Source organism: Archocentrus centrarchus, unplaced genomic scaffold (genome assembly GCF_007364275.1).
Source record: "Archocentrus centrarchus isolate MPI-CPG fArcCen1 unplaced genomic scaffold, fArcCen1 scaffold_50_ctg1, whole genome shotgun sequence".
In the NCBI taxonomy this organism is placed as follows: Eukaryota; Metazoa; Chordata; class Actinopteri; order Cichliformes; family Cichlidae; genus Archocentrus; species Archocentrus centrarchus.
The window spans coordinates 670,618-693,545 of record NW_022060273.1 but is presented as its reverse complement, the minus strand read 5'-3'; the positions used below and the strand labels follow the sequence as shown (position 1 = coordinate 693,545).

General features: G+C 41.1%; 1 protein-coding gene across 1 annotated transcript in view; it reads left to right on the top strand.

The window, feature by feature from the left end:
- Nucleotides 1-509: 509 nt before the first annotated feature.
- ttc27 (tetratricopeptide repeat domain 27) overlaps nucleotides 510-22,928 on the top strand; it is a 111,053-nt gene continuing 88,634 nt past the window's right edge. Inside the window, exons 1-2 of the mRNA XM_030725209.1 lie at nucleotides 510-788; nucleotides 19,445-19,628. Coding sequence (XP_030581069.1) covers nucleotides 695-788; nucleotides 19,445-19,628 — 278 coding nt within the window. The 5' untranslated portion in view covers nucleotides 510-694. The remainder of the gene's footprint in view (nucleotides 789-19,444; nucleotides 19,629-22,928) is intronic.

Sequence of the window (22,928 nt, the reverse complement as noted above, 5' to 3'; positions counted from 1 at the left end):
TACTTAAGGCAATGGAATTTCAAGCCACATGAATTAGTACAGCCTACAAAATCACCTCTTTCCAGGATGTCATTTTGTGCATTTTTTGTTAGGTGATTATCAGTGACGTGTATGAGTAAACCATGAGGGATTTATGTATGCAGTCATACTGAAAGTTTTGAAACCTTGTTTTACTATGTGGGTTTGAATCATATTTGATTGAACAAAATATCTGATACCAGTTTTTCAGTATACACTTAAAGGGGATAAATCGTGTCTGTGTGAGGAGAGCAGTAGTACACTTAGTTTTAGACCATGGATGTATGTTGATAGATTTAGTATAAAGATACGAGTCCCATACGTATCCTGTGTTTATTTACTTTTGTCAGTGTGATTGTCAGTTTGCCAACAACACGAAAGATCCAGACAGTACTGTAGCATGCACTAGTATCTCTAACACGAGTCTCGGGTCGGGGACACGCAGCATCTCTGTGCACGCCTTGATTAGTTTTCCCACAATGCAACGCGCATCTGTCATGGCTGCTCACTGATGCTGTTTGCTCCACATGGGTAGAAATAAACATTTCGTGACTGACTGAGAAGCTCCGAATCAGTTCGTTAGTACAGCGGTTTATCGCAGGCTTTTGTCTGGGACCGTCCTGACTGAAGGCAGCAGCTCCAACCTGACTTTGGCGAGAACCAAAGGCGTTCAGTCATGCCGCTGCTAGACGTAGAGACCGCGGTACTCCGAGGCTTTCTAACAGCCAGTGAAGCAGCGGAATGGAAGCAGAATATCTTCAGTACTGCAGGTGAGACACCGGCTTCTTATTTCACCACGTAGCTGTTAACACTGCTGTAACAAGGTTAATGTTGTCTGTTGAGCTCTTTAAACATGGCTAAGCTGCCAGATTGTGTTTTCTTCCAAGCGATGGAGCATTTACCGTGTCGGTGTAGAAGCCTTTGACGGTAACAGCACTAGTGTAACTGTAACCGGTAACGTTAATGACAGGGCTTCTAATGTCATGCTAATGAAAGCTTTGATGGGCAGAGCAACAGTTTAAATGAGTTCATGTTCATTTATTAGCTACGGTACGTGCCGTTCGCGCTCATCATGCGGACCGGATTTCTTTTTTAGGGCAGTATTCAGCTTCATTACTTACAGATTTCTCGTGTTGTAATACTGGATACTGGAGCGATTTTGAATTTTGTATATTACTGTGCTATTCGGTATAAATCCTATACTGGGATTCATTTTCATGAAATAATAAAGTCGATTTTTGTTTTTATTAGATATTAGCTAATGTTAGCTTTAGTTTGCTGGAGACAACTGAGAAAACTGAACGGAAACTAGGTTGTTGTCGTTGTGTTGAACAGCTAGATGAAATAAAGAAAGCCAAGTTGTTTTTTCTGGGAGGATTTATCATTAGTCTGGCATGACGTCTTCTTTCCGTACACCTGCGTCGACTCGACTCGAGCGGCGGCTGGAACCCTGAAACAGCCACAGCTGCCAGAAAGCCCCGACGGTAGATACCCTGCATTAGACAATGCTGTCAAACTAGTGCTCTGTTTGTTACCAGCGACCTGTCCGCTTTACACAGGCACAGCGCGAGATCTCTGCCGGAAAACAACTGCTCTGTAGTGTGACTTGGGCACGGTTTGTTCCTGGACCACATCATACTTCTGCCGCAACAACTGACAGTGCATTAGCATTAATTAAAATGGAATAATTTTTCAGTGGCGATGAGAAGAAAACTCAACTCAGGGGCTAACAATGCAGCCTTAAAGCAGAATATTCCACAACTACCTATAAATGTATTATCTATCAGATAGTCAGTTTCTGACCAGAATAAAAGATCCGACAGAAAGTCATTGTTTGTGTTTTTGTTAGTTTTTCTGTAAAGAAATCTTTTCTATTCCGAGATAGCCAGATTGTTAGTTATCAATTAATATGAATCAAAGCATTAGATTCTGACTGCAGAGCAGCAGTGCTCAAACTTTGCCCAGACACTCTTTTGTACTGGGAGACTGAGACTGGAATAAAACAGCCCAAAACAATGAAGGCTCTTTATTACAGGGCTCCCACTGTAGCCTGGTAACCACTTAGTGACTTGCAGCTCATTAGATTTTGGTGTGACACGATATCTATGTTGAAAATGAAACGGCGCTGTCCATAAATCAGACAGGGACTTCTGGCATAGCTCACAGTGAGTGACACCTCTGTTCCCTGGCTGTAAATGGTTCGCTGCACTCTGCTGAGGTGCCCTACATGCCAGGATGTGTGCAGCCATCGTCCATCTCTCTGACACCCACGCTGTCTTCTTATGGGCTGTGGTGGTGGAGTGTTCAGGCTTTGTTTTTCTCTTTGTTTTTTTGTTTGTTTTAATTGCATCATTCTGAAACATTCACGATATATTTCGGTTCCCTTCCTTTGATTTCATCAGGCAGCTTTTGTTCTGGAGTTTTTGGAACGTTCTGCTCCTAAGCTGCTCAGCAGTACAAAAAGTGAAAAGTCCTGAGTGCACCATTGCATCTGCTCTTCCACAGATGTTATGGGTTTTTTTTTTTTGGTAACTGTCGCAAATACAAAAAACTGTGTCTGTGGAAAAGATAATAAATCAGTAAATAGGGCTGGAAGCTCTCCATCAGTGCTGCACAGTTGATTGTCATGATGCTCATGCATTAGTGTGGTATGAATGGGGGAAAAACTGAAGAGCTGCTCTTCCTTACTGGGAATTTCAATGCAAGATGTAGTCATGCTGTGTTGGTAAGAAAGGTCTGCGGACAGTTACGTACAAAGTGATGACTGTACATTTGAAGATTTGCTGGTGTACAAATCAGAGGCACTAGGCTGCCTTTATTCACCTGTTACTGTTTGCTAACAGTTTCACTGTCAGCCCGTCCATGAGTGATAACGCTCCATTGTGTGTTTTTCTATCCAGATATGGTTTTACTGCACTGATAGTGTGTTTAGGATCGTTTTCATGCTGAAAAATTAAGCCATTACCAATCCGACGCTTTCCTGATAGTGCTGTGGATAGTGGATCAAAATCTTATGGTTCATTTCTGCATTCACGAGTCCATCAGTTTGAGACAATGGCTGAAATGTAGCCTCAAACCAGGACAGATCCTCCACCGTGTTTTATAGACTGCTGCAGACACTCGCTGTTGTACCTCTCTCATGACTTTTTCTACACATGCTGATGACTGTTTGAACCACAATTGTCAAAGTTGGATCGGTCACTCCATCAGACCTGTTGTCACTGATTTTCAGTCCAGTTCTTGTGACATACCTCAGCCTTTTCTCGCTGTTTCTCTTCTTTAAGCATGGCTTCTTGTCGTCCACCCCTAGAAGGATCAGTTGAAGTGCCAAATGCATCTCTCAGGTCCTGTGTCAGGTCTTTGGGAATCATACTGTTGGTGGAAAAATGCTTTTCTATTCCTGTCAAACTGTTTCATCTTTGGCATTTTTCATAGAGTCAACAAAAGAAATATTTGCTCTTGCAAGAGGCTGCTAGTGAAAAAGTGTCCAAAAGATACAATTTAAAATTTGTGCTTTGCTAAGTTGTCTGTTATGTATAGACACGTCAGTGGTCCATTCCCACAGTAGTGTGCCTTTTTATGCTTGAATGATTCAAGGGTCACTGTTAATTGGTTTAACAAACAAAAACATTCCTCTGAAAATGGGCAGGTACAAGGACTGGACTGAACATGACTGATAAAAGAGGCGATGTCCAATGAAAAACATTTCAAAGCCTTTCAGAAAGCCTGGAGAACTCCTGTTCAAGATCAACAAATCTGGCTTAGGTGGCTCAAGATTTTTGGACAGTACTGTACAAATTATTTACTTTATCTATTTTCCTTATCCAACTTGTTAAACGTGTTCTGGTCTATTAAATTCTTGGTTTGTAATAATGGAGCCAGTCGTTTCATGGCCACTGCAGAAGTACCCCTTAAAGGATTTGTACCCATCGTTGGCATTAATTACTCTACAGACATACAGAAAAAGTCCATCATATTGCCAACAGGTGGCAGTATTATGATGAGTTTGCAGTTAATCGTATAGGACACCATTTCTTACAGATGCATCACTGTGACCCTGCATATGTTGGTTAGTGCTTTGCTTTCTATAAATTTAAATGTGTTTGCAAAAACCTCGGTGAGATTTTTCTACTGCCTGTTTCTCCTGTCAGCTGATATCAGCTGTAATGTCAGAGTTTGTGTTTTTGCTGCATTGTCTATGAAACTGCTTTACATTTAGATGTTTTGAAAGCCACAGTTCAACAAAAGGATGCTTGATAATAGCAGATGTAGACTTGAATGCATCGTGATCAAATACAATTACGTCCGTAAGTACTTGGGCACTGGTGCCATCTTTGTACTTTGTCTCTGCACCACCATGGTGGATTTTAATTCACATAATTAATATATAATTGAAGTGCAGACTTTCAGCTTGAATTCACATGGTTAAGCAATACTTTTGCTTAACTGTGTAGGAATTACAGCCTTTTTATACATAGGCCTCCATCCACAGGGGCTCAATACATTGGACAAACATATTTTTAAATCTAAGAATTGTTTTTAATACATGGATAAAACTCCTTTGCAGTCAGTGACTGCCTGAAGTCTGGAACTCATGGACATCACCAGATGCAGAGTTTCATTGAGATGCTCTGCCAGGCTTTTATTGCTGCTACCTTCAGTTTCTGCCTGTTTGTGGGTCTGTCTGCCTTCAGTTTTGTATTTAGTAATTGAAATGTACATTTGATTGTGCTGAGATCAGCTGTATGACTTGGCCATTGAAGAATATCCCATTTCTTTGCCTTGAGAAACTCTATAGTTAATTTTGCAGTGTTATCCATTTGCACTGTGAAGTTTCATCTGATCAGTTTTGCAGCAGTTGGCTAAACTTCAGAATTCATCCTGCTTTCTGTCAGCAGTCAGATCACCAAGAAACACTGGTGACCCGGTTCGGTTGGCAGCCATACGGTACATGTCCATGCCATAACTTTGCCTCAGCCGTGTCTGACAGATGATCTGGTATGCTTTGAATCATAAACTGTTCCTTTCCTTCTCCATACTTTTCTCTTTCCATCATTCTGGTACAAGTTAATCTTGGTTTCATCTGTACAAAGAGTTTTCTGAGAACTGGGCAGGTTCGTTTTATGTTTTCTGGCAAAGTCAATCTCACCTCGTTTTTGAATGTAACCAGTGTTTTGCGTCTTATTGTAAACCCTGTGTATTTGCATTCATGAAGGCATCTCTTGATTGTAGATGTTAACAATAATATGCGTGCATCCTCGAGTGTGTTCTTGATTCAGCTAGATGTTGCATGAGGGTTTAGAAAAATCATCCACTTTGTTCGTCTTCTGTGGTCATCCAGATCTTTAGGTGTTACTGTGCTGGCCTGTTTTTCTGTTTTAAGAATGGACCAGAAAAGTTTCTTTGGGGTTTTCAGCCAAATGGTGGTCTCCTTCACTTGCATTGACATCTCTTTGCACCTTTTATATTTAGAGATTCAGTGAACAGCCGTTTAAATGAGAGTGGATGCGTATCACCAGGGCAGACCTCAGGTCATACTGCCCCCTTCCCAGTGTGACATTAAGGTCACGACAGAGCCTATATTCCAATGTGTGCTGTTCCATATAACGATGCTATGGTGTATCTAGGAAACAATAAGAAGGAAGTAAAACATGAGGTGGATCTCTGCTAATATCTAGCTCTATTGTGCCTTATTGTGTGTGTGTGTGTGTGTGTGTGTGTGTGTGTGTGTGTGTGTGTGTGTGTGTGTGTGTGTGTGTGTGTGTGTGTGTTTTTGTTTTTACAGGAACTGGGTAGTAACACAATAACAGACACTCTTACATCAAGTGAATGACACATCACCTCCTCCTATAAAATTGTGATGGTGAAATATATTTTCTGTTTATAAAGATATTTTGGCTATACTTCTGTGGAGCTGTCATGTTGAACCTACATCAATCAGCTGACTGTCATCTATGTTAGTTTATCTATCATTGCATTAACTGTAACAGAATTATGGCCAATGTTTTAAAAAGAAATGACAGTATTTGCATCTATTTATTTACTAAAAACATAAGGAATCAGTATTTCCTTAAAGAACTGACAGAAAACTCTTGTAGCTGCAGAAAGTAAAGAATGCTTCATTCATTGACCTGCTGGTATTATCATCCAAAAATGGCTTGTCACAGATATATCGATATTGACACTTATGATGTTCTTCTTGCGCTGATATAAAACTTGTAAATGCGAGACTTTCCTCAAGAACATAAAGAAGAGCTCAAAAGGTTGACTGGGCCTTCAAAATTCCCAGATCCAATCCAATCCAAACGAGCAAGGAACAAGCCTGATCCCGCTGCGTGACATCACAGGACCAGAGCTCCCGTGTCTGTGCCCAGATGCTTGAGAGCTGTTTTTGGCAAAAGGACAAATATTAGGTGGTTGGTTTTAATGTTGTGGCTGATTTATATAAGTGGAATATCATATCAATATCATTCTTCACATTTAAATATAAATTTTGTCTCCTTTGTTTTTGCTCTAGCAACAGGAAAGAAGCCATGTTGTGTCTGAATATTACCTCCCATAACATCGTTAATCCAGTGCTGCATTTAATGGGATTTGGTTAATTTGCTTCAATTCTACTCAGTTATTGCCAGTTTAGTTTTGCACACTGATCAGCTGTAAAAATATTGTTAAACTGTGAAAAACATAAATCAGTGTTCCAGTTTTTAAAAAGTTGAATATTGTAAATTGTCCGTGGCTGCGAAAAGTAGAAACAGTAACTTACTGATGGGTTCTCTTTTTTTTAAATTTTTTTTTTATCTCTGAATTTGGTGAATTGTACAACATTGTTGCACCAGCAGGTTAAAAAAAAGAACTTCTCTGCTGCTTTGTAACGTTCCTCTGTTACATTCATACTCCTTTCATTCGGTTTTTATTGTGTCATTTTTCTCCTCTTAATAAAACGTATCACTTTCTATTTTCTAGCAATACAAAGCATAACTTCTTATACCTTTAACAGTGATAAATCCAGCATGGTGTGACTGAGTGTTCGAACCTTGTGTTTGGATGAGAACAGCAGTAAGTTATATTGACACCACCTGTGATGAGCCAAATGAGATGAGGTTGTGTACATTGTTTGGCTTTCTTGGCAGATAATGGATTATGAACCACTGTTGTTATATTCCCTCTACCGTGTAAGCCCCATATTTGTGTTATCAGAGGCGGTGTAGGGGGGGAGGTGATCACAGGGCGTAACACTCAGAATTAAAGCCAGACTAACACAGTTTATCGAAGCTGTGTGAGCATCCCTACTTATTCATCAGCATAGACAACCAGCCTGTACCTGTGTGCAGTTGTAGTTGATCACTAACTCATACACACTAAAGGAACCGATGTGCCCATTTGAGCTTTTCCTGATCTTTCATCTTGAATCTATATTGCTGCTCAGCCCTGTACGCTTTTGCAAATTCTATTCCCCGTTGCCTTATTAACTGCAGCTCATTGCCCGAACCTTTATGAATTATGGACTAATTTGAGGGCCTCTGCCTTGTTTTCCATAATTGCTGCCATTTCATTGGTAGACCTGAAGAGTAGCTGAAATGTCGTTAAACATGTGGCCATACCTCAGGCTTTTATTTCCCCTCATAAAGCCAGAGCCTCCCTCCTCTCGTCCTCTCCCTCCTCGCTGTGCTGTTATGACAGCCCCTGGGTTTCATTAGATCAGCGGTCAGATGAAAATCTCCACACCTCCTTTACAGCGCCAGTCGCACCTCAAGTGTTTATTAAAGCCAAGGGGACAGTTGAGGGATCATGTGACTGACCTGGAGGTATGGGCACGTGGGACATAAATCTAACTTCCTGTCAGAATGTGAGAGCATCTTGGACACAGCTATGGTGTCTGGATTTGAAGGTCCACAGCAGTGTTAACAGGGACACATCATGCAAATCAACTTTCCTGTGGTTTCTAGAGATCCACAAAAAATATGAGAGAAAAGCATCTGCTCATTTTTCTGCTTTCCTCACAGAAAGCGTGTCTCTAACAGAGCCATTCAGGTTCACTGCAGGGAAAAGCACAGCCACACAGCTGAATAGATGCACCACAGATACAGATACACCAACGCGCATCTCCCAGCATTCTGAGTAAGCAGCTGCAGTCTATCATTGTTGTGTCCTCGCTAGATTCTAACTCTAATTGTCTCAGCAACATGCAAAGTGTGCTTAATGTTCTTGCTGGCTGTAAGAGAGCATACAGATATCTTCATTGTTGCTTATCAATTAGCTGCTCTTCTCTGATCCAAACTTTAAACGTGATGTCTGACAAAACCAAAAAATGAGCAAACGTGCATGTTAAAAAAAACTGAACTGATTTCTCCTGGATGCACGTGTATACTGATCACAGAGGAAGACGTGACAGATTGTTTGGGGTGCGGTCAGCTGTGTGTGCGGTGCTGCTTCTCTTTGTCACTCTCGACCTCTTTTAGAAAAGGGCGCAGTCCCAGCAGCCGCCTTTGCATTAAGGTCATTATGGACCCCTGTGTGGAGAAAATACCCACAGATTTGATTGAGGCACTGAGGCTTATAGATCAAGCAATATTGATGACATATAGATTTTTTTAGTGTTATCATAATAAGAAATCTGCCAGTCAATCTGTGAGTGACAGCATCTGGATATTTGCTAGTGTAGTTATCTGTTGTGTGTTTGTAGAGTTGTAGAGTATTTTTGCTGAAATGTAATAATTAAAACACTGAAGTCATAAACTGAGTGACAAACTGAGCTGTTTGTGTTTGTTCATTTTCACCCCTCAGCCTTAGAAGGCTGAAGCGGGATTGTGGTCACCTCGCCGGGCGGGCAGGTGGGCCATTTTCAATTTTGTGAATGCGATAACTGGAGAACCATGTGACCTAGGATGTTCAAATTCACACCATAGAGGCATCACTACAAATCTCAGATGACTTAGTTGTTACCATAATAATACCATGCACAGAAAGTTGACGTATTCTCGGTGATTTATATTTATTATAATTTTAGCATTTCTTATTCCCATTTCTTACTTAGCCATTTGTGTTTGAAACGATATGGTGATTAAAGTCGCTGAGGCTCATGTGTATGCCATTAAGATCTACCAAGACCTGGTAATTATGTGTTCAAGAACTTGTACTTGGAGGGGATTTGTGCCACCTAAAAACTCTCCTGCCAGGAGGCCGTAGAGTTTTTTCCTGCTTTTTTTGATGCCGTTTGGAGCCGTTGTTCACTCCAGCACAACAGCTGCTCAGCTGCACAAATTAAGTCAATTCTTTGCATTTTTTAAAAAAAATTACCAAACAGGAGAGTGTGATGGGTATATAGGTGGTAAATTAGCTGTTTTTTTATTCTTCACACATGTACTTCCATGTAACAATGCCTTTCACTGTCCCAGACCTTGTTTTCCAGACCAGTGAATATATCAAGGCTTTGAATGTGCTCATTTGTCACTGATCTTTAAGATCTTCTGATATTTACACTAGTATCACCATGAGATTCATATTATCAGTTTTTAATAAATGTTTGTCGGATCAGTTGCCTTCAAATCACATTCGTGGTCCCCAGCAGAAGACTGCAGTCCATTAATGGTTTCTCTAGTATTCACATTTAGCTCAAAGCACAGTTTGGCCCCAGTTCAGCCTAACAGTGGATCTCAAGACGACCTGTTTATAAAAGGCCTCTGAGGATTCTCATAATACTTGAAGCTCCACTTAGCTCTGCAGAGGATTTTTGCATGTTGCATTTGTTCTCATTATTTTTGGTTTATTGGCAAGTTTGGGAGTTTCAACTTATTTCAAGGTCAGTTGCAGGATTCCTTGGACTTTTCCCCCTTTGACCAACCCTGAGTTCTCAAAATCTGTGTATTTTTAAATCTTGCACAACCTAATCTTTCTACACTTTCAGGGTCAACAGGAGGGTAAAGTGTTTTCTTATGATTGAAACCCTAACAGCACCTGCATGGTAAAAATAGTGGTGATTTTGTAATAAGTGCAAATGCTCTTTAAGTGGCTGCACCACCGAGCAGGAAATTGTTAAATTTCCCTGGGCAGTGAAAAAAATTACATATTAATTTTAACATTCAAGACATGCTGAGCTGTCTGGAGATCGACTGAACGGTCTTCTTTTGGATATGAAGAGATTTTTTTTCCCCAAGGAAAAATGATGGTAGAACAGGACTGAAGCTGATATGATTTCTCTGACATGACACAGCTATTGTCAGTGTTTAGGTTATTATTATTATTATTATTTTGTGTGTACACCAGGACTGTAGTGGAGACTCTTTGTTATGCAGCTCAGAACACAATCTACTTCCTTCCTCTAGCTCTAGTCCCTCAACTGGGGTAACACAAAGCAATCAATGGTAATGAGCCAAGCCAGTCTCCCTGCTCAAATAAAAAGCTAATGAAAGATGGGGAGATGTTGAACGGAGCACCCGGGCAACACAATTATTTCTCGTTGGCAAGCGGTGGCCCTGTAGCTGCCCTCTGTCCTTCAGTAAATCAACATTTTTCATCATCTCAGTATCAGCCTTTTCAGCGGGCCCTCCTCATCACACAAGTGTAGGGTCGTATTAGAGCATCAGCAAGCTAAACACTCACAGTGTATGCAGCGTCCGTGGGGAGTTGTTTATGCTCATTAACTTAATGAGAATATGGTGTTAGATTAAAAATTACTACAAAACAAAATCAAATGTGTGGGGCTGGATCGTCACGTTGGCAGAGCGGGGCTCTAGCAGAAATGTGTGTTGTGTGTTTTGACACAGAAACTTGTCCTTGTTTACATTCTTACACAGCTGGATTTTGATTTGTTTACAGTACAGACTCATGTGTTTAATAACAGCAATAGATGCAGCTTTATGCAAAAATAAACTTCTCACAGGCTTACACTTGTGTGTGTGTGTGTTTGTTTGTAAGTGTGCTTGTGTGTGTTCTATTTTATTTCTTTGTAAGGTTTGTTTTGTTGTTTTTAAGGCATAGTAGACTTGCATGGGTTTTTATGTTGAGCACATGTGTAATGAATTGTGCTTTATAAATCAAGTTGTCACTGCATGAAAGTATGATCAAAGAGCAGCTATCCTTGGAGAAGCACGGTGGTCTTTACTCTTGGCTGTGCTCGGTCTGTTGCGTTTCCTACGTGCTACCCACACTCACTGAATTAGCCGAATAAGAAAATGAGTTATGACAGTTGAAAAGGTCGAGTTTGCAGGTTTAGTTTCACCAAGCATCACACCCTGTGAATTCATCATCTCAGCCTCAGCCAGCAGGCAGGAAATTCCAGTTGGGAGAGCAATAATCTGCTATTCATTGTAAGCGGGACAGCCTGGAGCCGGGCACGAGTAGAGATACGTCAAAAACAACGATACTGTAGAAAGTTGACTAAACTAATCTCAACTTTAAACAAATGTCCTTCAGCATAATGTCGGCACTTTAGTACTTGTTTTTTGTTTGGTTTTTTTGCTTTAAAAAAAAAAAGTCCAAACAAGGTTTAAAATAATTTTGATGATATTTTTTTGTTTTTGATAAACTGCAAATGTCAGAATGGGAAAGAAAGATGATGATGGCAGTTTAGGGGTGGTGCTGGTAATGGTGACACGCAAGCGGCAGTTGAGTGTCAGTGTGTATGTGTAATGTGAACTTCACATAGTTTTATTTATATATTTTTTCACCTGTTTAGTTTGTAGCGAGGGAAGCAACAATGGCTCCTGGCTGTTTTATGCCACTTTTTCTGTGGGCTCTGTGAGCACCAGGAGCCTTACCGCTATGGTCGTGACTTCCTCTTAGTCCTGCATGACTCTGGTACGGGCACTGTGGATCCCACATTTGTCCTGCTGACACAGATCGCCAGACCAGCTGACAACGCGCTGAAGAATGGCAGATCGATAGTTAAATCGATCGTTGCAAGAAAAAGGGGGAGACGAGGCGGTATGCTTCAGAGGCTTAAAAGACTGGGCCGTCGTCGGATACCTCTCCCTACGGTCATCCTAGCCAACGTCCAGTCTCTCCGAAATAAAATGGATGTGCTTCAAGCCAACATCAAGTTCCTGGTGGAGTATAAAACATCTTGTCTCCTTGCCTTCACTGAGACATGGCTGAAAGAGCACTTCCACCTTCCAAAGAGGAGCTGGATGGTTTTGGCGTTCCCTTTCATGTTGCCAGAGACCCCACGGTGACCGGGAAGTCACTTGGTGGGACTGTCAACAAAGGTTGGTGCAACACAGTTGTCATCAGAGAGTCAATGTGTACCTCTGATATCAAGTCAAGATTCTTTATTTGTCTCCGTTGGGAGAAATTTATCTTGGTTTAAAAAGAAGAGGGTACCCCTGCACAATAAAACAGAACAAAACCACCACTCAATCTGATAAATACAATAACAAACAATAAAACAGAATAATTTACATAGAAAAAAAATATTGAACTGATATTGAACTTTTATCAGTTTCATTACACCCCTTCTACTTGCTGAGGGAATTTCCACAAATATTTGTAGCCGTAAGGCTGATGTGGACACTGTGACTCAGACTATAGTCAATACAGTGAATTCAGGGAATTTCACCGGACACACCAAACTTTATTACTGGCGACTTTAATCGTTGTAAGCTGGGAAAGTTCCTTTGTAACTTTTATCAATATGTCACTCGCCCGACACGACTCACTTGAAGCCTTGATCTTTGTTATGGCTCGGTGAAAGGAGCTCATAAATCCCTGCAGACAGCTCCACTCGCTGCGTCCGACCACTACAGTGTTTACTTGGTTCCGTCATACACACCGGTCCTGAGGAAACACAAGCCGGAGCAAAGGTTAGTCCCGGCTTGGTCACATGATTCCATTCAGCAGCTCGAGGACTGTTACAGCTTCACAGACTGGGATGTTTTTACAAGTTGTTGTGAAGATTTGTATACACTCACAGAGACAGTGTCTGCCTACATTAAGTTCTGTGAAGAGCTGAATATTCCTCGGAATTGTATTGCTGATTCTCCAAACAATAAGCCATGGGTCGCCAAATCTCTCAAAGGGGCCATTAACCTACGAAATATTAGTTTCAATCGAGGTGACGAAACCCAGTACAAAAAATTACAAAAGCAAGTGGAAAGGGAAATTAAAATTGCCAAGAAAAATTATAAGGACAAAGTTGAGTGCATGCTCAAAGCAGGTAAATCTTGGCCTGCTTGGGAAGGGGTGAAGTCCATTATGGGGTTGAAATCAAATAAGTGTCTGGTTTCCCTCAGTGGTAAAACTGACGCTGAGCTGTCAGCTGTATTAAATCATTTTTATAATCATTTTAATGTTAATGATTTTAGTGATGAGCTGGAAGTTTTTAGGAATGATGTTCTTTTTAATGATAATTTAGATTTTAGCCAGATTTTAAGTAAGATAAACAGGAACACAGTTGCAAAACTTTTTCGGGACACAAAAGAAAGGAAGAGTCCTGGTCCTGATGGGATTGGAGGTCGGATCCTTAAGAACTGCTCTGAGCAGGTGGTGGATATTTTTTTTGTTTTATTTTTTCAGCATCCCTCCAGCTCCACAGTGTTCCTCACATTTGGAAGGACTCACTGATCATTCCTGTACCCAAAGTTAGAGCTCCAAGATCCCTAACTGACTGCAGACCAGCTGCACTCACTTCAGTTGTTATGAACACATTTGAAAGGATTGTAAAGGAAGCATGATGTCATACAGTGGTGTAAGTCTCCCTTCTTTGATATTAATGTCAGGAAAACGAAGGAGATGGTTATAAATTTTGGTAAAAATCCAGTCATCATTTCTCCTGTAACCATCTACAACCAATCAGTTGAGGTGGTGAATCAGTACGAGTACCTCAGCACACTGATTGATGATAAACTCATGTTTGAACCACAAGTTGATGCCATGTGCCAGAAAGCATATCGGAGAAACAATTTTTATTGTAAGCTCTGAAATTTTAATGTTGACCATACTTTTATGAGAATGTTTCATCTTTGCTTTATACACTTCTCAAAAAAATAAAGGGAACACTTAAACAACACAATATAACTCAAAGTAAATCAAACTTCTGTGATATCAAACTGTCCACTTAGGAAGCAACACTGATTGACAATCAATTTCACATGCTGTTGTACAAATGGAATAGACAACAGGTGGAAATTATTGGCAATTAGCAAGACACACTCAATAAAGGAGTGGTTCTGCAGGTGGGGACCACAGACCACTTCTCAGTACCTATGCTTTCTGGCTGATGTTTTGGTCACTTTTGAATGTTGGTGGTGCTTTCACACTCGTGGTAGCATGAGACGGACTCCACAACCCACACAAGTGGCTCAGGTAGTGCAGCTCATCCAGGATGGCACATCAATGCGAGCTGTGGCAAGAAGGTTTGCTGTGTCTGTCAGCGTAGTGTCCAGAGGCTGGAGGCGCTACCAGGAGACAGGCCAGTACACCAGGAGACGTGGAGGAGGCCGCAGGAGGGCAACAACCCAGCAGCAGGACCGCTACCTCCACCTTTGTGCAAGGAGGAACAGGAGGAGCACTGCCAGAGCCCTGCACAATGACCTCCAGCAGGCCACAAATGTGCACATGTCTGCACAAATGGTTAGAAACCGACTCCATGAGGATGGTATGAGGGCCCGGCGTCCACAGATGGGGGTTGTGCTCACAGCCCAACACTGTGCAGGACGCTTGGCATTTGCCAGAGAACACCAGGATTGGCAAATTCACCACTGGCGCCCTGTGCTCTTCACAGATGAAAGCAGGTTCACACTGAGCACGTGACAGACGTGACAGAGTCTGGAGACGGCGTGGAGAGTGATCTGCTGCCTGCAACATCCTTCAGCATGACCGGTTTGGCAGTGAGTCAGTAATGGTGTGGGGTGGCATTTCTTTGGAGGGCCACACAGCCCTCCATGTGCTCGCCAGAGGTAGCATGACTGCCATTAGGTACCGAGATAAGATCCTCAGACCCCTTGTGAGACCATATGCTGGTGCGGTTGGCCCTGGGTTCCTCCTAATGCAGGACAATGCTAGACCTCATGTGGCTGGAGTGTTAGCAGTTCCTGCAAGATGAAGGCATTGAAGCTACGGACTGGCCCGCCTGTTCCTCAGACCTGAATGCCATTGAGCACATCTGGGACATCATGTCTCACTCCATCCACCAACATCATGTTGCACCACAGACTGTCCAGGAGTTGGTGGATGCCTTAGTCCAGGTCTGGGAGGAGATCCCTCAGGAGATCATCTGCCACCTCATCAGGAGCATGCCCAGGCATTGTAGGGAGGTCATACAGGCACGTGGAGGCCACACACAATACTGAGCCTCATTTTGACTTGTTTTAAGGACATTACATCAAAGTTGGATCAGCCTGTAGTGTGTTTTTCCACTTTAATTTTGTGTGTGACTCCAAATCCAGGCCTCCATTGGTTAATAAATTTGATTTCCATTGATGATTTTTGTGTGATTTTGTTGTCAGCACATTCATCTTTGTACAGAACAAAGTATTCAATGAGTATATTTCATTCATTCAGATCTAGGATGTGTTATTTGAGTGTTCCCTTTATTTTTTGAGCAGTGTAGAATCTGTTTTAACTTTTTCTTGTATGTGGTGGTATGGGCTTTTAAATTTGAGGAATAGAAATCATCTCCAGGGAGTTGTTAAACTTTGCAGCGAGAATCCGGGGGTTCCCTGAACATCCTGTGGGATGTGTACAAAGTCAAGTAAAGCCCGCTCTGTCCTGGCTGATTCCAGCCACCCTCTTCATGACCGCTTCAGTTTACTTCCCTCAGGCTGCAGATATGTGGTGCCACGGTCAACGACCAATAGTTTCAAAAACTCTTTTGTTGCTGTGGCAATAAGTTTATTAAATAACACGAGGTGATTTTTTTTTTTAATAATTTTTTAATAATTTATTCTCATATGTGTGATTGCAGTTGTTCTGTTGTTATTTTAATATCACTGCTAACTGTAAAACTATTTGCCCCCCCTGAGGATAATAAAGATTTCTTTGACCTTTTGAATATCAGTACTGGCCTAAAAAAAAAAATCTATTGTCAGCAGGAATATAATTACCTCTGCCCAGGAGGTCATGTTTTTGGTGCGTGCCATTCTGTCTGTAAACATGATTGCTCAAAAAGATTTGAATGAATTCTGGTATAACTTTGTGGGGGTGTACAGTGGGGTCATGTTAACAATCTATTAAAAATTGGCTCACACCCAACAAGGTCTTCAAGGTTAATGTAACAATTTATTGGTGGAAAAAAAAGTCTCATAACTTAGAAACCATGATTCTTACAACTGTGATGTGTATTTTCAGCATATACAAAGAACTGTATAAAGATTTAAAATATGTCACATTTAAATTCTGAACTGTCCTTCAAGTTCAATATATTGATCAAAGTAATAATAATGCTATATAGAGTTTATTAATACTTACTGCCATTGTTTGTATTGAAAACATATAGGTTTAAAGGGAATGATATATGGGGATTCTAAAATATGTTACTTTGAACCTCTGACCTCTAAACTTTCATGTGGTCAAACTTTCATAAAATGTCTTATCTGTGCTGAAATTTCTACTGCTTGGGTTTTTATTGGCAACAATTAGGAAATGCTACTGGTATATGGGGATTCTAAATATCTCATTATAGTTTACATCCAAACATGTCACATTTGACCTCTGATCTCACTTTTACATGTCATATCTGGCTTGAACCCCAAATTTGTTATATCTATAAAGAAAATATTGCCAAGAGAATGAGAATGAGCTTTATTGTGCATGGCTTTATTCCTTGGCAGCTCTGATAATTATCGATAATTATAGACCCATTGCCCTTGCAAGTACACTGTCTAAAATTTTTGAGCTAATTCTCTTGCCAGGATTTGAAAAATAGTGATGTCTACAATCAATTCGGGTTTAAGTCTAAACATGGCACTGATCTGTGCATATATGATCTAAAGGAAATATTGAGTAATTATAATAGCAAGAATTCTACGATCTTTGTGTTTATTAGATGCCACAAAGGCCTTTGACCGTGTAAACCACAGAAAACTATTTCAAAAAATGAGTCAACTGGTGTGCCTAAATATATTTGAAGATGTCTGTCTTATTGGTATGCCAATCAAACCATGCAGGTTAAGTGGGACAACTGTGTGTCTGCACCCTTCCGGGTCAGTAATGGAGTCAGGCAAGGCATACTATCCCCTGTATTATTCAATTTTTATATGAATGACCTTTCTAAGCAGTTAAATCTGAACTGGCTGTATAGTTGGAGATACAGTTGTAAACCACTTGATGTATGCTGACGTCGTAGTGGTTTTTAGTCCAAGTTCAGCTGGTCTTCAGAAGCTGCTTAATGTGCGTTCGGTATACGGTGAACTACATGATATTAAATTCAATCCATCGAAAGGTGTAATTATGATATGTCGCACTAAAGAAGACAAATATAGGGTTTTCCCTAATTTAAGTTATCTGGGATTTTATTGAGCGTCTCAAATGAAGTAAAATAACTTGGTTATGTGCTGTCAGACCGTCTATCAGATGATGAGGACATTTACCATCAGGTTTGAATGTTATAAGCTCAAGCTAATGTTTTATCTCAGAAATTTGTATATTGCTCTGATGAAGTTAAACTGAACTTGTTTAGATCATATTGTGCTTCACTGTATACGGCACACTTATGGTGCAATTATAAAAAAGCCAGCCTTCAGAGATTGAAGGTGGCTTATAATGATGCATTAAGACTTTTATTAAAGAAGCCCAGATGGAGCAGTGCCAGTGCACTATTTGTGTCTGCTAATGTCAGCTCTTTGATGGCTGTTTTAAGGAATCTTATGTATAAATTTATTTGCCGACTGAGTCCAATAATAGAATTATCATACTGTTGACTAACATTAAATATAGTGCAGTAAGATGTACATCTGTATATTGGAAACATTGGTATGACTGCCTCCTAAAAGATTAGGAGTCTTTTTATGTATTTTTTTTTTATGTACCCGTGTTTTTCTTTTTTCCTTTTATCATTGATTGTTTTGTGGTTTTTTTTTTATGTGATGTGGACGACGAGTCTGTTATCTGTCTGTCTGTCTGTCTGTCTGTCTAATAAGCACAAGTTATTCATGTCCACTTATTTATATATTTATTTATAACTAAACAATTGAAGTGAATGCTACACATATACACATAAATAATAAATAATTATACTGAAATTAACTCATGTTACTCTTTTAATATCAAATCGAAATGTTTTCAGTCTAAAGCAACTATTAATGGATTGGCCTCACTGCTCCAATATTTTTGGAGAGCAGTGTATATACAAAATACAATACTACCCCCTTAAAAGTAAATACTGCCCAGAGAGTTACCTGATATATTCTTAATGTTGTACAGTAGCCCGAGCTGATGAAGTTTGCAACAAGATCCTTGACCAGGGAGTTAAAAAATTAACTTAGCAGTCAAACAGAGCTTTAGAAGTCCTCTGCCGAGGTGAGGAACCTGCTACAAGAATATACATCTCAACAAGGCTCAACGAAAGGGCAGCTAAATTGATGTAATCTGGGGGGAAGTATCGGTTGGTCCATTTAAAAATGACTAAAGCACATTTGGTCTTATGTGGGGAAAAGAACTGCACTTTTTGGGCAGAATTCTGTGCTGGCAGTCACAGTCACATCAGGGAAACAGAGATTGGAGCAGTGAATCATCAGTGCATTTGTCACCAAAGAGTGGTGAATTGGCTGATGGTGATGGTTCAGAATTTAGCAGCACACAGCAAAAGGCCAGGACCACAGTGGAGCTTCTTCAGCAGTTTCCAACTGTTGTTTTAGTGACCCTATCAAAACACAGACTCAGCCCCACACAACACTGATAAAAAGACCTGAAGGTGGAAGTTAGGAGGTTTTACAGTATAAATGCATCCAAAGTACTTACCAAAGAATAACTTAAAAGCTGCAATTACTGCTAAAAGACTTGTTCCAGCATATCCCCAAACTCCTTTTTGCCATTCCACGATTCTCCCTCATTGGACCAGTAAGTAGGCACTTCTCATTGCTGACAGGGAGTACCCCACAGGCATTGCTAGAGATGATCTGCCCAAGTTGTCTGGCATTGGTTAAACACTAAGGTTTTTGTGCCTGCCTGTTTTTCTTACATTGAAACAATTTAAGTCTAATATATTTCAGACTTTGACATCTGCCATTTTATGAGATACTAAATACTTGGTTTTATAATGTTTATAAAGAGTATGATGGTTTTCCATATGAGCACAGTTTGGACGTTTTCTAGACATAGACGCACTGACAGATCCCAGAGCTTAAACTTAACAGGTTCTTTTTTTGTTGAAAACAGATCAATAAAAGTGTTCTTTTGTGTGACAGTGTTCCTTTTTTAGTCCCATAAACCAAACAGTAGAGTAAGTTCACTCATCCAAGCATTCTGAAGGTCATTGTGCTTGATTGTTTTCCAGAGGCAGGTCCTCTGCTGGAGTCTCTGCTGGAAGGGGACTTTGAAGCAGTTCTGCTGAGCATGCAAACCATAGAGCTGCTCAATGGAGATGGCAGCTACCATGAAGGGGAAGACATCGAGTCCTACCTGGAGAGACATGTACTAGGATTCCTGACTGATGGCACCAATGATAACCAGACCAACAGGTAATATAGGAGTTTAGTCATCATGTGTCCATAAAATGATTTTTCTGGCATTTACTAACATGCATAAGCCAAAAAATATAAAATTATTTTTAGCATATTTGCATCTGTAAAAGCAGGAAACATGTTTTTTTGTGTATACAGGGAAGTCATTGTTGGAGGGCAGTTTTCCTCTAACAATGAAAAAACTGATTAAATGTGCCACTATTCCTAAACCAGACATAAGTGCTGGGTGGTGTATTGGATGTATCACTATTCGAATTGAAATTTCATGTGTGATACACATTTTTCAAATACTGCTAAATGGGCACATAGATAATACATCTACTGCAACTTTTCAAGTAGTTTAAATGTATTTTTAAAAAGATTTATTTTTGGGGCATTTTTGCCTTTGAGATAGTAGAGCAGTGAAAAGACAGGAAGGGGGGGCAGACTGGGGGAGCTCACGTAGCAAGGTGACATGGGTCAGACTCAAGACCCTGCATCCATATATGGGGAACTTCCATTTTGCCTTTACTGTACCTTATACTTCATTCTGCTCAATAGTGTTATATATTTTAAGCCATGTAGTCTTTGTTGTGTTATGCTATAAAATAAACACATTTTTTAACAAAAGTATGTAACAACCATGTAACAAAATACAGCTTCCTAAGATAAGATAAGATAAGAGAGTGTTTATTTGTCACATGTGCAGTTATACACAGTACAATGCACAGTGAAATGTATTTTGTACCTGCAACCATATATACACACACACACATATAAATAAGAAGAATAAAAAAAAGTAATTCACACTATACACTATATTATAAACTATACACACTTTTACATGGAATTACAGATTATAATATTTACATTGTGCAATAATGGTCCAGTTAGGGCTCAGAGTTGAGCAGACGGATGGCTTGTGGGTAAAAACTCTTCTTCAACCTTTCAGTCTTAGCCCTCAGGCAGCGGTAACGCCGGCCTGATGGGAGCAGGGAGAAGAGAGAGTGTCCGGGGTGGCTGGGCTGTTTTAGGATCTTCATGGCCCTCAGCCTGCACTGCTTGGTGTAAATGTCCTGCAGGTTGGGGAGGGTGGTTCTGATGGTCCGTTCAGCTGAACGAACCACCCTTTTTTGGGCCATGAAGTCCTGCTTGGTGCAGTTTCCCATCCAGGTGGTGATGCTCCCACGCATGATGCTCTCGATGGTGCAGGTGTAAAAGTTCCTGAGCACCTTGAGTGGGAGCTTGAAGTCTCTCAGCCGCCTGAGGAGGTAGAGACGCTGTCTGGCCTTCTTCACAGTGATGTTTATGTGATGAGTCCAGGACAGGTCCTGTGAGATGGTCACTCCCAGGTATTTGAAAGTTCCTGTTCCTGTTCGAAGAGGTCCATGTAATCACAAATATCCAGGAGAAATTAAAAAATAGGGTTAACACTCTCCTGCCAAGTGGTAGACACGATGGATATCAGTATTTGTCGAAATTACTGTACATCAAATCTTGTGGTGTTCTTTCATTGAGCTTATCGCTCAAGGCAGCTTTTAAAGACATTTCCCATTTAAAGTGGCTGTTGTGGCTCCATGTGGCTCATACTAGCTTTGCAATCTTCACGTCCACTGGAGAGCCTCAGGGGAGCTGCACAACAGCAGTGTGGCAACAGCATATGTAGAGGCAAGCTTTCTGTAAGTAGTCATTTCTACAGGAATTACTTGACAGCAAACATTCAGTGCTGGAGATGTCTCATGTTCTGTTCTGGGTTGCTAATTTTTGTTTGCTTTCAGCTAGACTAAAAAAAAATTAAAATGATTCATGTGTCCATCATGTTCAACTATTTTTTTCACATTTGCTGTAAATTCAGCAAAATACAAAACTGAGGTTGGTTCATGACAACAGACAGTAAATGTGAAGCCAGAATGCATCACCCTGATATCTCTGTTTCACAAGTGATCCTTTTTATGATCCTGCTATGACCATTCCATCCATCCATCCATCCATCCATCCATCCGTCCATCCATTCATCCATTCATTCATTCATTCATTTCATCTCCTCCATCCATCATTCATTCATTTCATTCATCTTCCTCCATCCTCCATCCATCCATCAATTATCCCATTCCATTCACATTCATCCAGGCAGGCACGCCGCAGGCAGGCAGGCAGGCATCCAGCCAGCCGGCACCAGCCAGGCAGCCAGCAGGCAGCCAGCCAGCCACCAGGCGGCAGGCAGGCAGGCAGGCAGGCCGCCAGCCGGACAGCCAGGCAGGCCGCCAGACAGGAGGAGGCAGGCAGGCAGGCCGCCAGCCGGCAGCCAGGCAGCCGCCAGCCAGCCAGCCAGGCAGGCAGGCAGGAGGCAGGCAGGCCGCAGCAGGCAGCCAGCCGCCGCCATGGCAGGCCATCATTCCATCCATCCATCCATCATCCATCCATCCTCAATCATTCATTCATTCAGTCCTCCATCCGTCCATCCATTCATTCCTCATTCCATCCATTCATTCATTCCTCCATCCATTCCTCCATCCAATCCATCCATTCCTCATCCATCCATCTTCTTCCACTTATCGTGGCTGGGTCACGGGGGGCAGCAGCCTGAGCAGAGGAACCCAGATTCCCTCTCCCCAGCTACCTCACCAGCTCATCCGGGGGGGACCCCAAGGCATTCCCAGGCCAGCCAAGAGACATAATCTTCTCCAGCGTGTATACATCAGGGTCTCAGGGTGCAGTCATGCTAGGCACAGCTACCTTGTAACATGCTTTAACAACTTTGACAACTGTTTCCTGTCAAAGCCATTAAGTTGTGGTTGTTCTATTTTAATAATGCCAGTATTAAAATCTGTATTTTCTTATAAGCTACAGGCACTAGGCCTAATCTGTTTTATTACCATTTTGCAGTATCAGCTGTCAGTCAAACCTGAGCACCAACATGGCAGCTTAGAGTCTTGGAGAATCAAGGGGCAGTTCTCTTGTTTCTTCTGTCATCTTGATTAAAATAAGAGGGTATAAATGTAAGTTTTCTGAAGAGAGGATTAATTAACACCTCCATGCTGACCCAGTGATAGACAGTGGGAGTACTGGTCCTCAAGAGTATTTGCTTTCTCTCCATTCAGCACCTCTATTCCTTTTGTCATGAAATATTAATTCTTTAATAAGGATAGGTTAGCTTCTCGCTCTCAGGGGAGAACTGTCTGTGAGTAAATGATGAATTCAGTTCTTTTTGCTCCTCCTTCACCCCACATCATGATTTGGTCCTTTCTTCTCTCTTCCATCACCCTCCATCATTTTCTCATCCTAATTGAAAGGCAGCAAAGCATTTTGATGGTTGTC